Below are 13,949 nucleotides of genomic sequence, written 5' to 3' on the forward strand. Positions count from 1 at the left end.
CTGCACATGGTGGCTTACATATTAGGATGAACTTAAATATACTTAAACAATAACATGTACAACAATATAAAGATAAAAATAAGATATTATATTTTGCACAAACAAAATTGAAGGACCATAACATTCTTTTGCATGGTGATATTATTTTCATGGCAATTTAACAATAAACATACCCATTTCATTTATGTATAACCGACAAATATGCATTCTCATTAAGTTTATTACTTCAGAACCTAAATATTGGCCTAAACATTTCAGGACATAAAAAAAAATGTATGAAACTTTTTTTTTTTTTTTATTACAGGTATGCAAACATATATTATATATTTTTTAAATGATTCTATTAAAAGTATTTTTGGAAGTACAATTTTAAGCACACCAGGGAAGAATTTTATACGATTTTACTTATGTAATATAGGTAATATTTTTTCTTTTCATGCAAATAATTTTGTTGATTTAGTAATTTTCATTATTTTGTTTTTATTCGCTCGATTATGTCTGTATAGTGTTTATTATTTCAGTTAGTTATTTGAGAAATTTTGTTTTGCCAACTAGCTGAAATAAACAAAACTTAAGATTTATTTTTTTATTTTATTTGAAGTAACATTTTTTTTCCCTTATAGTTAACTTTAATAACCCAGATGGTTTTAATAATAACAATAAAAACAAAACAAGATGCATTACAGAAGTGAGAATTATAGATTGACAAGCCCCATTTGGAAAGAGCCACTTTGGTCAGAAAAGCCACACCAAAAACTGGTTAGAGTTCGGAGGCGATAAAGAACAAATTAACTGCTGCACAATAGAGATGATTCATTATTGAATACTGTATGACTGTATCTGAAAGATACGCTGTTCATTTACAAAAAGCACAGCACTGGAGTTCTTATAAAATACTTAAGGGGTTATGAAATTACCAATGTGACTTAAAGAGAATATTTACAGATTTTCTAAGCATATATGTTGCTCCAAAATTTACTTCACAGAAATACATTACTACTATGCAGTGTTATTTTAATATCATTGATTAAATATTACTAAAAACTGCTAATTTCTTTCAAGTTTTTACAATTTTGTTTTGTCTTTATATTAATTTAATGTGTCTATATAGTTTTTATAATTATTTTAAATTAATTTGAAAGGTTTTAGTTATGGCATGTCCAAAACCATGGTACATTTTTGCTAACATAACTATATTAAAAATAAACTGAATCAAAAAAATCTGTTAACATAAATATGACAATCTTTATTTCATGGTCATTAGTCTATTACAAAGTAAAGCTTTTGCTGTAAATCAACAAACAAAAATTATACATGTTTTGCAGATGCAGTGACAGACAATTTTATTTAACTATGTGTGTATTGCAGCTTTGGTTGACCTCAGAGCGGCCCGGGTGAACGGGTGACATATTTTATCAAAGGAGAAACACAAATACACAGGAACCCACTCAAATAACGTTCACAACAGGATTAAAACATTTTCAATAAAAGTCTCAAACCGAGAGACTAAAATAACATGTACAAGCAACTGCTCAGAGGTAGATGCAAAACATATCTTGAGAAATTTGCATGGAGTTCGACCGCTCTATTCATATTCTACGCTTGGAAGCACCCCATACAGTACCGCATTGTTTTGCAATATAAATCTGTCAAAAAAATTCCAGTTTTCTCTAAAACTAATTGGCATGAAGGTAAAAAAAAATTACATAATGACTGATTTCAGAATACTAATTTAATAACGCAACACACAGGAATATGAAATTGCATCCATGTTGAGTATGATACTTAGAAACAAAATATGATTTACACAAGAGGTTAAAAAAAATATCAAAATCGCTGAGTCCAACTTATACTGTGCATAGAGGAGTAAACCGACAAGGCACAAAAATAAATTAGCACGAGTTCACATCAACTAACTATTTAGACCATAAACACTGATTTTTAGGTTTTAATGTCTGTTATTAAGGGTTCATATGTGTACAGTGTACTCACTTATAACCACTCTAGATGCCTATCTTAGCCCCAGTTATTATTAGGAAAATACAGCACCATCTAAATACTGTTTATAATACAGTTTTTATCATTTAGTGACATTGGCATGCCTAAATAATAATAATAATAATAATCAAAACACTACAAACACAAAGTAACAAATGCATAGAAAGAAAAAAAGATTCATACTGTATAGATTAGTTTACTGAATGACATCAGAGGAGAGGCTGAATTTAAATTCTTGAATTTCTGAAACATTGATGGAAAAAAACTCTTGGGCCTGTTTTCTTGTCATAAGGTCTGATGTTATCTCTTACCTCTCTCCGAATGCTCTCTGCTCCTCTCAGACAACAGCACAGCTTTGTACTGGCAACAGTGACACTGGCGTTTAAGTTTAAATCTTGACATTTCATTTTGTTTCCAGTTAACGCCTATAGCGTTCTAGAATTACGAAACGACATTCAGATGGATTGTTGTCTGTTAATGGAAAGGATTCTACACTGCTGGGCAAAACACTAGGTGCAAAAAAAAACAAAATGAAACAAAAACATTTAAACTGTAAAATAATTTTTTTCAACATTCATAGTTGTGACCTCTGTGGCAAATCATCTAACTATGGCAAACAAAACTGGTCATGTAACAACAAAATACTGACAACTGAATGCCTGAATTCAAACCGTAGGATGCATATTCTATTTAATATTCCCTTTCGTCCTTCAAATATGCTCGCTCTTCATTATGAGAAGTTCATAACTTCAACCATTTGGTCTCTGTGAGCTGTGTTTTACATTCTCTGAAGTGCGTGACCTACTGGAGGTGTTTGTTAGGTTAGTGGTGATTTCTGCTGTCTGCCTGAACTCTGGATGGAGACGGAGGCTGGATGCTGAACACACAGATGTTTAAGTGTGTGGCGATCTGGTTACAGACACTCACACAGTACCGCACCAGATCAAACGCTGACAGCACCTACAAACACAAAGCAAAAAGCTAAAGCATGGCAAATGCATTTTTGATAAGTCAAGATGAAAATTTTAAAAGCAGCGAATTGCATGAGCTTTTTTAAGAGGTATGCTTTTTTAGGTTAAAGGAACACTCCAGTTTTTTTATATATATATAATTTTCCAACTCCCCTAGAGTTAAACATTTGAGTTTTACGGTTTTCGAATCCATTCAGCTGATCTCTGGGTCTGGCAGTAGCACTTTTAGCTTAGCTTAGCATAGATCATTAAATCTGATCTCGCTCAGAAATGACCAAAGAGTTTCTATATTTTTCATATTTAAAACTTTACTCTTCTGTAGTTACATCGTGTACTAAGACCGATGAAAGAGAATGAGAGGTTGCCATTTTCTAGGCCAATATGGCTTAGAACTATACTCTCATTCCGGTGTAATAATCAAGAAACTTTGCTCCCGTTCCATGGGTGTAGCAGCGCAGTGGTATTACGCAGCGCCTGAAAATAGTACCCGGAAACTCTGCAACTACACAAACTAGCTGGGTATTGGAAAATTAGCCTATTTTCAAGTGGAGTGTTCCTTTAAATAAAGGTGAAGGTCATGCACTGTGTACAGTTAAAAAGTACAGTTTTTCCACCCGCTTTGACCCTTAGCTATATCCTACTATAACTTTAGGACATTTTTTTTTCACAGAATTGCATGATATAATGCAAGTTTATATTATAAAAAAAGTCTGAATTGCAAGATGTTAAGTTGCACCTGCATTTTTATTCATTGTTCGGAAGCCAATGAAGTCAGAATTGTGAGATATAAAGTTGCTATTGCATGTTTCAGTCTTTTTTATTAAGAGTTTAAATCAGGCAATTCTGATGTTTTTCCTAGTGATTGCAAATTTATAACTCTGCAATTCTGAGTTTACATTTCACATTTCTGACTTTATAAAATCACAATTGTAGAAAAAAAGCTGCAATATTTTCATTCAATGGCAGAAACGGGCTTCCATACATACCTCAATGTGTTTGTTTCAGAGGAAGAGCAGCAGGAAGAGTTATTATATTATAGATTTCTTTTTACATTTGAAATGATGTGCATAATTGCGCATAATATGACCAGGAAAGTTTAAGAATGTAAATCGTGGCAATTCTGATATCATGTTGACTTGAATGTGCTTGTTATTGTGACGTCACGACCATGAGAGTTTCTGAATGACCTTTGTTTCAACTTCGTTTCAATAACTAGTCACAGCAGACTGTGTAAGAAGCCATGCGATGTGAAAATCAAAGTAGATCTACATACTACACTGAGCTCTTTATATCAAAAGAGCAAGGAAAATCCATGTTTTCAGACAGATGTCACACATACCAGAGCGACCCATAGAAGACAGTACTCATTGATGAAACTGTTGAAGTACTGGTTCAGGAACAGCAGAGCTGGTCCGGTGAAGGCCAGGTCGTTACAATGCATTTCACTCTTTGTCATATGAGCAACCTAGAAAACAAAGCAGATGTGACTGTAGAGACCTTTACACTAATTAATGCTAATGTGGTTTGAGTGTGACAGGTGTCTAACTCCAGACAACAACGTTTAGTCTTTATATCAAAATATGCATAAAATCTTACCAACAATATATTTATGCTTGCATGCAAGCCATAATTCTTCCTACCAGCTATAAAAACCATGCAAAGTCTTAATGTTCAGGTAGAGATATATCAATAATCTGCCAACAGTATTCATACAGAATGTCTTAAAAGCAGTTTATTTAGTAAAGCTGAATTAAATACAGTATACTAATGTCATTCGGGATCTTACCACCAGTCTGTTGGTGAGTTTGGCTGAGACACAACCAAACGCTAAGATGTAGAGACAGGGATGTCTCTCGAATAGCTGCACTGATGACTTCTTATAGATCATTAGAGCAAGTGTGATTACCACTCCTATATGGAAGGATGGAGACAAAACGCTTGTCCCCTAATAAAAGAAAAACAGTTGTGTGATTCATTTAGAGAGATATGTAGTAACAAGATTTGTTTTGATAATCACATCATGTATGTTTAATAATGCATACGTCTGATCCATACTAGATTAAAAAATGTCTAAAACATATTACATGAAAAAAATATGCTTATTCATCATTTCACAGCAGTTTTCAGTCACTCATTACACAATGATATTTCATACTTAACATGCTTTAGCTGAAAAAAAAAAAAAAATATATATATATATATATATATATATATAGACATTTAGGTCGGTCCAGTCGACTTAAGTAAACAATTTTATTTCAATTAAACTTTTAGAATTAAAAATACATTAAATAACACAAAATTATGAATTTTTTACATTCAAGTGTTTGTCACTATGAATTTTGTCATTTTTCTTTTTCATTTGTTTAGTAGTGTAAAAACCACCCACACTTTGGTTTTAACTTACCGCGATAGTAGATCCATTTTTGCCCATTCCGCCTGTAAATATAACCCGGAAATAGTTTGTGCAGGAGAAAATGGCACCCAGAAGAGTCAAAAGGCCGGGTATTTTTTTAACCTGGATATTTATCACAGGGATCTGAAAGACATTTAAAACAAATCTCTCATTTCCTGTTCCCAGTCATCACATTTATGAGAGCTTTTCATTGGGATTCTGCATTTCACTGAACACATGAAGCATGCAAGAAAATCAGAGTTCCTGACTGACCATGATATGCAGATTTAACATTTGGTCTAATCATATGACCAAAACATGAAAGAATTAAGATTGATTTAAATTACCACAGATTGCCAAAAAGCCGTTCCTCCAATGGCAGCCAGTAAGTAAATGATTATAATGTAGATTTGAACCTCAGTCACATCAATTCTGCACAAGCAAAAAAGTGATTAAAAGATTAAATAAAATTTGTTAATTATTTTGTTATTAATCTGACTCAATTCTTGATTTTCCTGTTCTATCTGTAGTACTTTATCTACCATACAACAGCTGTCTGAAAGCTGCTGGTTTCCCATGAGCAGAACTGAATGTTCAAATATAATATCTGTGAACTGAACGTGAAGTACAGGTGCCACTGATTATGATTAGGAGGATAGGTTTTACTCACATGCCAAAGCGCATCGTTCCAGAAACATACGTCTGCCAGTGAGCACAATAAAACATGAAGATGCCCACAAAACAACAGAAAAACATCCAGTCAGGGTGAGTGCCCAGCTGCACTGCTATACAGGTGCCCAGGACCACAAACACTGCATCAGAGAAAGACAGAAAACAACTGTTATTTTAACATCCGACAACAGAATCTTTCAGATAATAAACATGTGCGTACATGTGAAATTGGAGCTAATAAAATTGTACATTAAGATGGATGATACAATGCTGAAAAAAAAGTCTAAACTATTATTACACAATATTTTTTTTAAATAGAACACCAGTACATGTTATTTTAAATAGTAAAAATATTTAATAACATTACTGCTTTTGCTGTATCTTGGATCAAATAAAGATCGCGCCCTGCGCCTTCGGGTCGGGGATAGGTCTCTCACTGTCGTTTGTGCCTACGGGCCGAACGGCAATGCAGAGTACCCAGCCTTCTTGGAGTCTCTGGGAGGGGTGCTGGAAAGTGCTCCGACTGGGGACTCCGTCGTTTTACTGGGGGACTTCAACGCCCACGTGGGCAACGACAGTGACACCTGGAGGGGCGTGATTGGGAGGAACGGCCCCCCTGATCTGAACCCGAGCGGTGTTCAGTTATTGGACTTCTGTGCTAGTTACAGCTTGTCCATAACGAACACCATGTTCAAGCATAAGGGTGTCCATCAGTACACGTGGCACCAGGACACCCTAGGCCGTAGGTCGATGATCTACTTTGTGGTCGTTTCATCCGACCTCCGGCCGTATGTCTTGGACACTCGGGTGAAGAGAGGGGCGGAGCTGTCAACCGATCACCACCTGGTGGTGAGTTGGATCCGATGGCGGGGGAGGAAGCTGGACAGACTCGGCAGACCCAAACGTACTGTGAGGGTCTGCTGGGAACGTTTGGCCGAGTCTCCTGTCAGAGAGATCTTCAACTCCCACCTCCGGCAGAGCTTCGACCGGATCCCGAGGGAGGCTGGAGATATTGAGTCCGAGTGGACCATGTTCTCCACCTCCATTGTCGAAACGGCCGCTCGGAGCTGTGGCCGTAAGGTTTCCGGTGCCTGTCGAGGCGGCAATCCCCGAACCCGGTGGTGGACACCGGAAGTAAGGGATGCCGTCAAGCTGAAGAAGGAGTCCTATCGGGCCTGGTTGGCTTGTGGGACTCCAGAGGCAGCTGACAGGTACCGGCAGGCCAAGCGGACTACAGCCCGGGTGGTTGTGGAGGCAAAAACTCGGGCCTGGGAGGAGTTCGGTGAGGCCATGGAGAAGGACTATCGGTCAGCCTCGAAGAGATTCTGGCAAACCGTCCGGCGCCTCAGGAGAGGGAAGAAGTGCCCTACCAACGCTGTTTACAGTAGAGGTGGGGAGCTGTTGACCTCAACTGGGGATGTCGTTGGACGGTGGAAGGAATACTTCGAGGATCTCCTCAATCCCGGTGTCACGTCTTCCATTGAGGAAGCAGAGGCTGAGGGCTCAGATGTGGACTCGTCCATAACCCAAGCTGAAGTCACCGAGGTAGTCAAGAAACTCCTCGGTGGCAAGGCACCGGGGGTGGATGAGATCCGCCCTGAGTACCTCAAGTCTCTGGATGTTGTGGGGCTGTCTTGGCTGACACGCCTCTGCAGCATCGCGTGGCAGTCGGGGACGGTGCCTCTGGGATGGCAGACCGGGGTGGTGGTCCCTCTTTTTAAGAAGGGGGACCGGAGGGTGTGTTCCAACTACAGGGGGATCACACTTCTCAGCCTCCCTGGGAAAGTCTATGCCAGGGTACTGGTGAGGAGAATCCGGCCGATAGTAGAACCTCGGATTCAGGAGGAACAGTGTGGTTTTCGTCCAGGCCGTGGAACACTGGACCAGCTCTATACCCTCTACAGGGTGCTGGAGGGTTCATGGGAGTATGCCCAACCAGTCCACATGTGCTTTGTGGATTTGGAGAAGGCATTCGACTGTGTCCCTCGCGGCGGCCTGTGGAGGGTTCTCCGGGAGTATGGGGTCCGGGGCCCTTTGCTAAGGGCTATCCGGTCCCTGTACGAACGGAGCAGGAGCTTGGTTCGTATTGCCAGCTGTAAGTCAGACTTGTTCCCGGTGCGTGTTGGACTCCGGCAGGGCTGCCCTTTGTCGCCGGTTCTGTTCATGATTTTTATGGACAGAATTTCTAGGCGCAGCCAGGGGCCGGAGGGGGTCAGGTTTGGTGACAACACGATTTCGTCTCTGCTCTTTGCGGATGATGTTGTCGTGTTGGCCTCATCAGGCCAGGACCTTCAGCATGCACTGGGACGGTTTGCAGCCGAGTGTGAAGCGGCTGGGATGAGAATCAGCACCTCCAAATCCGAGGCCATGGTCCTCAGTCGGAAAAGGGTGGCTTGCCCACTTCAGGTTGGTGGAGAGTTCCTGCCTCAAGTGGAGGAGTTTAAGTATCTTGGGGTCTTGTTCACGAGTGAGGGAAGGATGGAACGGGAGATTGACAGACGGATCTGTGCAGCTTCTGCAGTAATGCGGTCGATGTACCGGTCTGTCGTGGTGAAGAAAGAGCTGAGCCGCAAGGCGAAGCTCTCGATTTACCGGTCAATCTACGTTCCTACTCTCACCTATGGTCATGAGCTTTGGGTCATGACCGAAAGGACAAGATCCCGGATACAGGCGGCCGAAATGTGCTTTCTCCGCAGGGTGGCTGGGCGATCCCTTAGAGATAGGGTGAGAAGCTCAGTCACCCGGGAGGAGCTCAGAGTAGAGCCGCTGCTCCTCCACATCGAGAGGGGTCAGCTGAGGTGGCTCGGGCATCTGTTCCGGATGCCTCCTGGACGCCTTCCCGGGAAGGTGTTCCGGGCACATCCCACTGGGAGGAGACCCCGGGGGAGACCTAGGACACGCTGGAGAGACTATGTCTCCCGGCTGGCCTGGGAACGCCTCGGTGTCCCCCCAGAAGAGCTGGAGGAAGTGTCTAGGGAGAGGGAAGTCTGGGGTTCTCTGCTTAGACTGCTGCCCCCGCGACCCGGCCCCGGATAAGCGGTAGAAGATGGATGGATGGATCAAATAAATGCACATCAAATTTTTAAATTTTAAACAATTATTTTACCTGTTAGTGTATAGAGCTCAATCTTTTAAATAAATGTAATAATAAAGTAATAAAACATAGTGCCATGGATCTAAGTGTAATATAGTAGCTGACTGTATTTGCATACACAGACGTGAGCAGACCTGTAGAGAGAGAGTCACAGCCATGGTCAAAGAGCTCTCCAAGTGGTGTGCTGCTGTTGGTCCGTCGTGCCTGCTTTCCATCTATGGCATCCAATGATTGATAAATGAACAGACCCAAAGCACAGGCTAAGTATGTCCACGTCGGTGCCTGAAAAAGATAAAACAGGCTTAAATTTCGGTCCACGATGATGCTTTGCACTGCACTAATGATTAACATGCAACTTCATACTTAATGCCACAAATGTGGATACGAATGTGTTCTCTATATCTATAAGCCTTATTGTGAATACAAATGATATGGAGAGAGAGGGTGTCTTATTGCAGACTTAAACAATGCAGATGCTTTCCATAACAGCAGGAACCATAAGACAGTTATAGCTGATAAACACAGGCTGTTACAGCGGACAGAACAAGCGATCTCTGACAATACACTGTGTCTTAGTGCACTGTTTAAACAGACCACAGCAATTATCTCCTCTGGAGAGCTCAAAATATACTAAATTATGGCCTTCATAAACTATATGCAAGGCAGGGTAAGAAGAACAGCCTAGAATTTACCACAATTGCAACTTAATAATTACAGTTACACTTAGACTGATATTAAAAACTAGCAAAAAAGACCACATCCTACTGCATAAGAAAAACGAAACTGATTTTAAAGTAGATTAAAGATCATGTCCATAATGGTAACTGCTACAAGTGAACCAAATCTAATCCTGATGCATAAATCAACAAAGAAGACTGATGACCATTGTAACAGCTGTTACATTTTAATAATCAAATAAAACTCATTTTAAATAATCAAAAAGGTCATGCTCTAATGGTGACCACTGTAATAGCTACTAAACATATAAATAGATTAAAAAGGTATCTTAAATCTGATTAATTATAAGTAATCAACAACAACAAAACATATGATACTGTAATAGATATTATATACTGAACATTTTACTAAACTGATAATTAAACCAAAAAAAAAAAACAATGATGATGACCACTTTAATAACTTAACACTAAAGCTAAAAACTAAACTAAAACCAATATTGCAACAGCTGTTAAATATTCATAATTAAAATATAATCGATTTAAAAAAAAATAATAATTAAAAATACCAGAAATCTACTGTATAAACTACTTAGAATTCTTAAATTGACTGAACTGATATTAAAAGCAATAACAATAAAAAGCATCCTGATAGTGGTCACTGACTCACTGCAAAAGCTACTAAACATTCGATTAAAAACCGATAATAAAATCAACAAGAAGAAACTATCTTGATAATGACCACTGTAACTGCTGTTTGATTCTAAATATTCATAATTACTTTCAAACCGATATTAAAACCAGCAAAAATGACCAGTGTAACTGCTGCTGCTAAATAATAATAACTACACTAAAACCGCTATATTAAAATAATGAATAATAATTAAAATAACTGCTACATATTTTTCTCATTGACATTAATTTGAATCTGTACTATACCACTGTTAGCAAGTGAAAATAAAATGAATGAGGGTTTGCAGCTGATCTGTTTAAACCAGTATTGAAATCTAGTGAAGCAGTGGAAGTGCACGATACCTGTTCGGTGGCAGTAGGGCAGTAGTATACCAGCATCAGAGTACTGATAATATTAGTAGCGAGTCCCACCATGGTGATGAGGTTCGGTGCCACCCAGAGAGGCACTTTGCTCACAAGCCAGCACCAGAACCTCTGCATGAAGGGCTCCAGGAGGGACTGTCCCGCACTGCTGTACCGATGCTCCTCCAGCCTTTTGAGCTGCTGCCGGGACAGACGAGCTACGGGGAGCTCCATCAGCTTGGTCAGGAGCCCGGGGCCCTCTTCCACACCTGGTGCGTTCAGGTCATGGGCCACGGAGAAATTGTTGTCTGAATCGGGCCGAGCCCGGACAGGTCTCTTGTGTGAGCTCATGCTTCTCTGTGTGGACGTGGTGAACGTTGAATCCACAATGAGATTATGGGATTAGATCTATGGGAGAAAATCCAGTTGCATGCATAAATTATTTCCGAACAAGAACTCTGACACTAATGAAAAACTGGAATTTATAATTAACAATGTTTTTACGTGGTGGTGTAATAGTTACTTCGTTAACTGCTATTTAGTAAATGATTTCTATACACTACAGTCAAGCTACACTACAGTCTGGAACAATCAACAAGCTAAATGTATTGCTCAAGGACAACAGAGAATTTTAAAGATCAGATGAGACGAGACGAGGACTGTTTTCTCCCACTAAAACAAAATTATCTGTATATTCTATTTGAATTCAATTATAATCAATAGCAAATGCATAATTAAAATGCATTTTAAAATTTAAATAAAAATTACAGGCTATGAATATTTCATTACATTCTAGCAGATGTTCTACCAGTGCTTTTATACTTTAGAAAATTTTTACAGAATAAAATGATAAGCAATATTAGATAAATATAGAATCATAAGCTGATATAATACTTAATTTTATTTAAATATGTTTTCATTTTAAAATGATCTAAATGAAAATTATTGGAAGAATATTCAATAATAGTATAGCAGATATTTTACTGATGGTTTTCTACTTTATTTGATGCCTTTTAATATATTTTAATAAAATTATAAGCAAACATATACTTTATATAAATTTATACTTTGATGCCCTTTTAAAATACTTTGCTCTGTCTTCAACCTTAACTTAAAGATTTTGTCAGCTTTAATGTGTACAGAAGTATATAGTTGATCTCACAGCTATAAAACAAAGAACATTATTTTTGTAATTTAATAGGGGTTTCAGTCTCCATAACATTTTACTTACATTTTATTTTAGGCATAACAAAATATAGATGCAACTATACTATAAAAATATTTTTGCAACTATAATTATATTAAACCCATTTTAGAGGAGGTGTGATTAATACAGTTCGTCTGTGATCAACAGTAACGTTACTTGAGTTCACCCAGCTCCCTAAAATACACCTGCCAGTACAGGAAGAGGGCAGTTACAGGAAAGAAAGATAAGAGCACGATGCACTGGGATTTAATAAAACCAAACCATTAAACTATGGCATTGATCTGTCGTATGTTTTATGACGTACTCACCTGTTAACTCTATTCATAAGATTTATAACAGCCCTTTAAAATCTGGAGGATGACGTCAGCTGGATAACAATCCCAAGAGTGACGTCGGCAGTTTGATAGCAATCTGTCAAACGTGTCAGACAAGATTATAAATGTGGTATACGTGTTCAATTTTAATTATGTTAAATAAGTTTTTAGAGGCAACGTGATTAATGAAGTTGGGATGTGATAAATAGTAACGTTACCTTTGTTTACGTCGTGAAGATGTCTTTTCTCCCCGCAGCATTACACTGGAGATGTCCGTGTGATGCCAAAAGATGAATTCTTAAAATGAATTATAGATAAATAAAAATGCCGGGACGAAGAAGGTGAAGGATGGTTAACCGACCGGGTAAACGGCGTGAATGAGAAGCGGAGGTGCGAAACGCGCTTCAACAACGCAACTACAACGCCTTCCTGAAGTAAGCATTTCAAAATAAAAGCAAGCGATAAAATATGTTATATGGTTTTTTTTCTTTCTTTTTTTTACATTAATCATATGTGTTAATTTTATCAAATCCAATTATTTAAATTTGGAATAATAATGAACAGTCCTTCATTAAACCCATAGACTGTATAGATTACGCCCCGGTGTCCTGGCCAAATTGCCTGCACTGGCCCTTGTCAATCATGGCCATCCACTGAATTGGCTCTATTTCAATACATTTGTATTGCCAAAGCAGTTGCAAGTGGGCTGCTTACAAATAGTGCACATACAGTATGTATTAACAGGAAGAAAAATAATAAAAGTAATAGTAATAATAAAAATAATAAAAAAGTATTAAGCATGTAGTGCAAAATGAATTCGTGTATAAGTTAGAAATAAAATAAGATAAAGTATTAGAATTACAGAGGCAAAATATACATCTCAGTATTATAATAGAGTAATATGGTATAATATAATCTACATGTGTTGGAAACATCGGATCAGGGCAGATTGAGTGTTTTCTCTTCTATGGTGACAGACACACATTGAGCAGCAAACACAGCAGTTCTTGTGTTCTCCTAACAGATACAGCAGTTTCTCCTGGTTTGAAAGAGTTTTAAATGTCTGATGGATCTGCTGTATTTTATCATAGAACACTGTCAGTGTATTTGGAGCATTCTGTTAGGAAGTACAGTTCTGTTTCAACCTGATTCAGATCACAGTGTGAACACAATCTCTGCTCCGGTGTCAGCCATGTTTTCCTGTGTCTGCCCGTCTCTATCATCAGCTTGTGATTGCTGAGTCTGTATTATAACTGGTCAACATGCTTCTTGGTTTCTTTATCTGACATGGTGTGCAGATGCTCTGCCATACTGTACTCTCTCTTTAGGGCCAAATAGCATTGCATTTTACTGTTGTTGTGTTTGGGTGCACCAGTGAGTGATGTAATCCTGTTTGTTTTGTGCAGTGATCTGATTGATTCTGATGTTGTGATTCAGAACAGAAAGGCCTCTGTCTCTCTCTCCTCTCCACATGCAGCTGGTGTGTGATGAGCGCACTGGCACCGTTGTGCTGTGGCTGCCGTGGCATCATCCAGGTGGATGCTGCACACTGCTGGTGGTTGAGGAGAGAGCCCCCTTATATGATC

General features: G+C 38.6%; 1 protein-coding gene across 1 annotated transcript; it reads right to left on the reverse strand.

The window, feature by feature from the left end:
- Nucleotides 1-1,225: 1,225 nt before the first annotated feature.
- LOC132097996 (choline/ethanolaminephosphotransferase 1-like) lies at nucleotides 1,226-12,777 on the reverse strand. Its single transcript, XM_059504061.1, has 10 exons — nucleotides 12,582-12,777; nucleotides 12,358-12,460; nucleotides 10,843-11,250; nucleotides 9,265-9,412; nucleotides 6,035-6,176; nucleotides 5,712-5,796; nucleotides 5,377-5,508; nucleotides 4,756-4,914; nucleotides 4,309-4,434; nucleotides 1,226-2,958 (listed from the first exon to the last, which is right to left on the reverse strand). The coding sequence occupies exons 3-10, from the start codon at nucleotides 11,191-11,193 to the stop codon at nucleotides 2,821-2,823; spliced, it is 1,281 nt and encodes a 426-aa protein (XP_059360044.1). The 5' UTR covers nucleotides 11,194-11,250; nucleotides 12,358-12,460; nucleotides 12,582-12,777; the 3' UTR covers nucleotides 1,226-2,820.
- Nucleotides 12,778-13,949: the final 1,172 nt, after the last annotated feature.

Source organism: Carassius carassius, chromosome 21 (genome assembly GCF_963082965.1).
Source record: "Carassius carassius chromosome 21, fCarCar2.1, whole genome shotgun sequence".
Taxonomy (NCBI): domain Eukaryota; kingdom Metazoa; phylum Chordata; class Actinopteri; order Cypriniformes; family Cyprinidae; genus Carassius; species Carassius carassius.

Excerpts from the sequence above, each read along its gene's own strand:
- LOC132097996 (XM_059504061.1), bottom strand. The coding sequence starts at position 11,193 with ATGAGCTCACACAAGAGACCTGTCCGGGCTCGGCCCGATTCAGACAAC. Across the intron at positions 6,177-9,264 it reads CTGTGACTCTCTCTCTACAG|TGTTTGTGGTCCTGGGCACC; the intron begins GTCTGCTCACGT and ends TCTCTGATGCAG. Across the intron at positions 5,509-5,711 it reads CGGCTTTTTGGCAATCTGTG|ATCCCTGTGATAAATATCCA; the intron begins GTAATTTAAATC and ends AATGTCTTTCAG.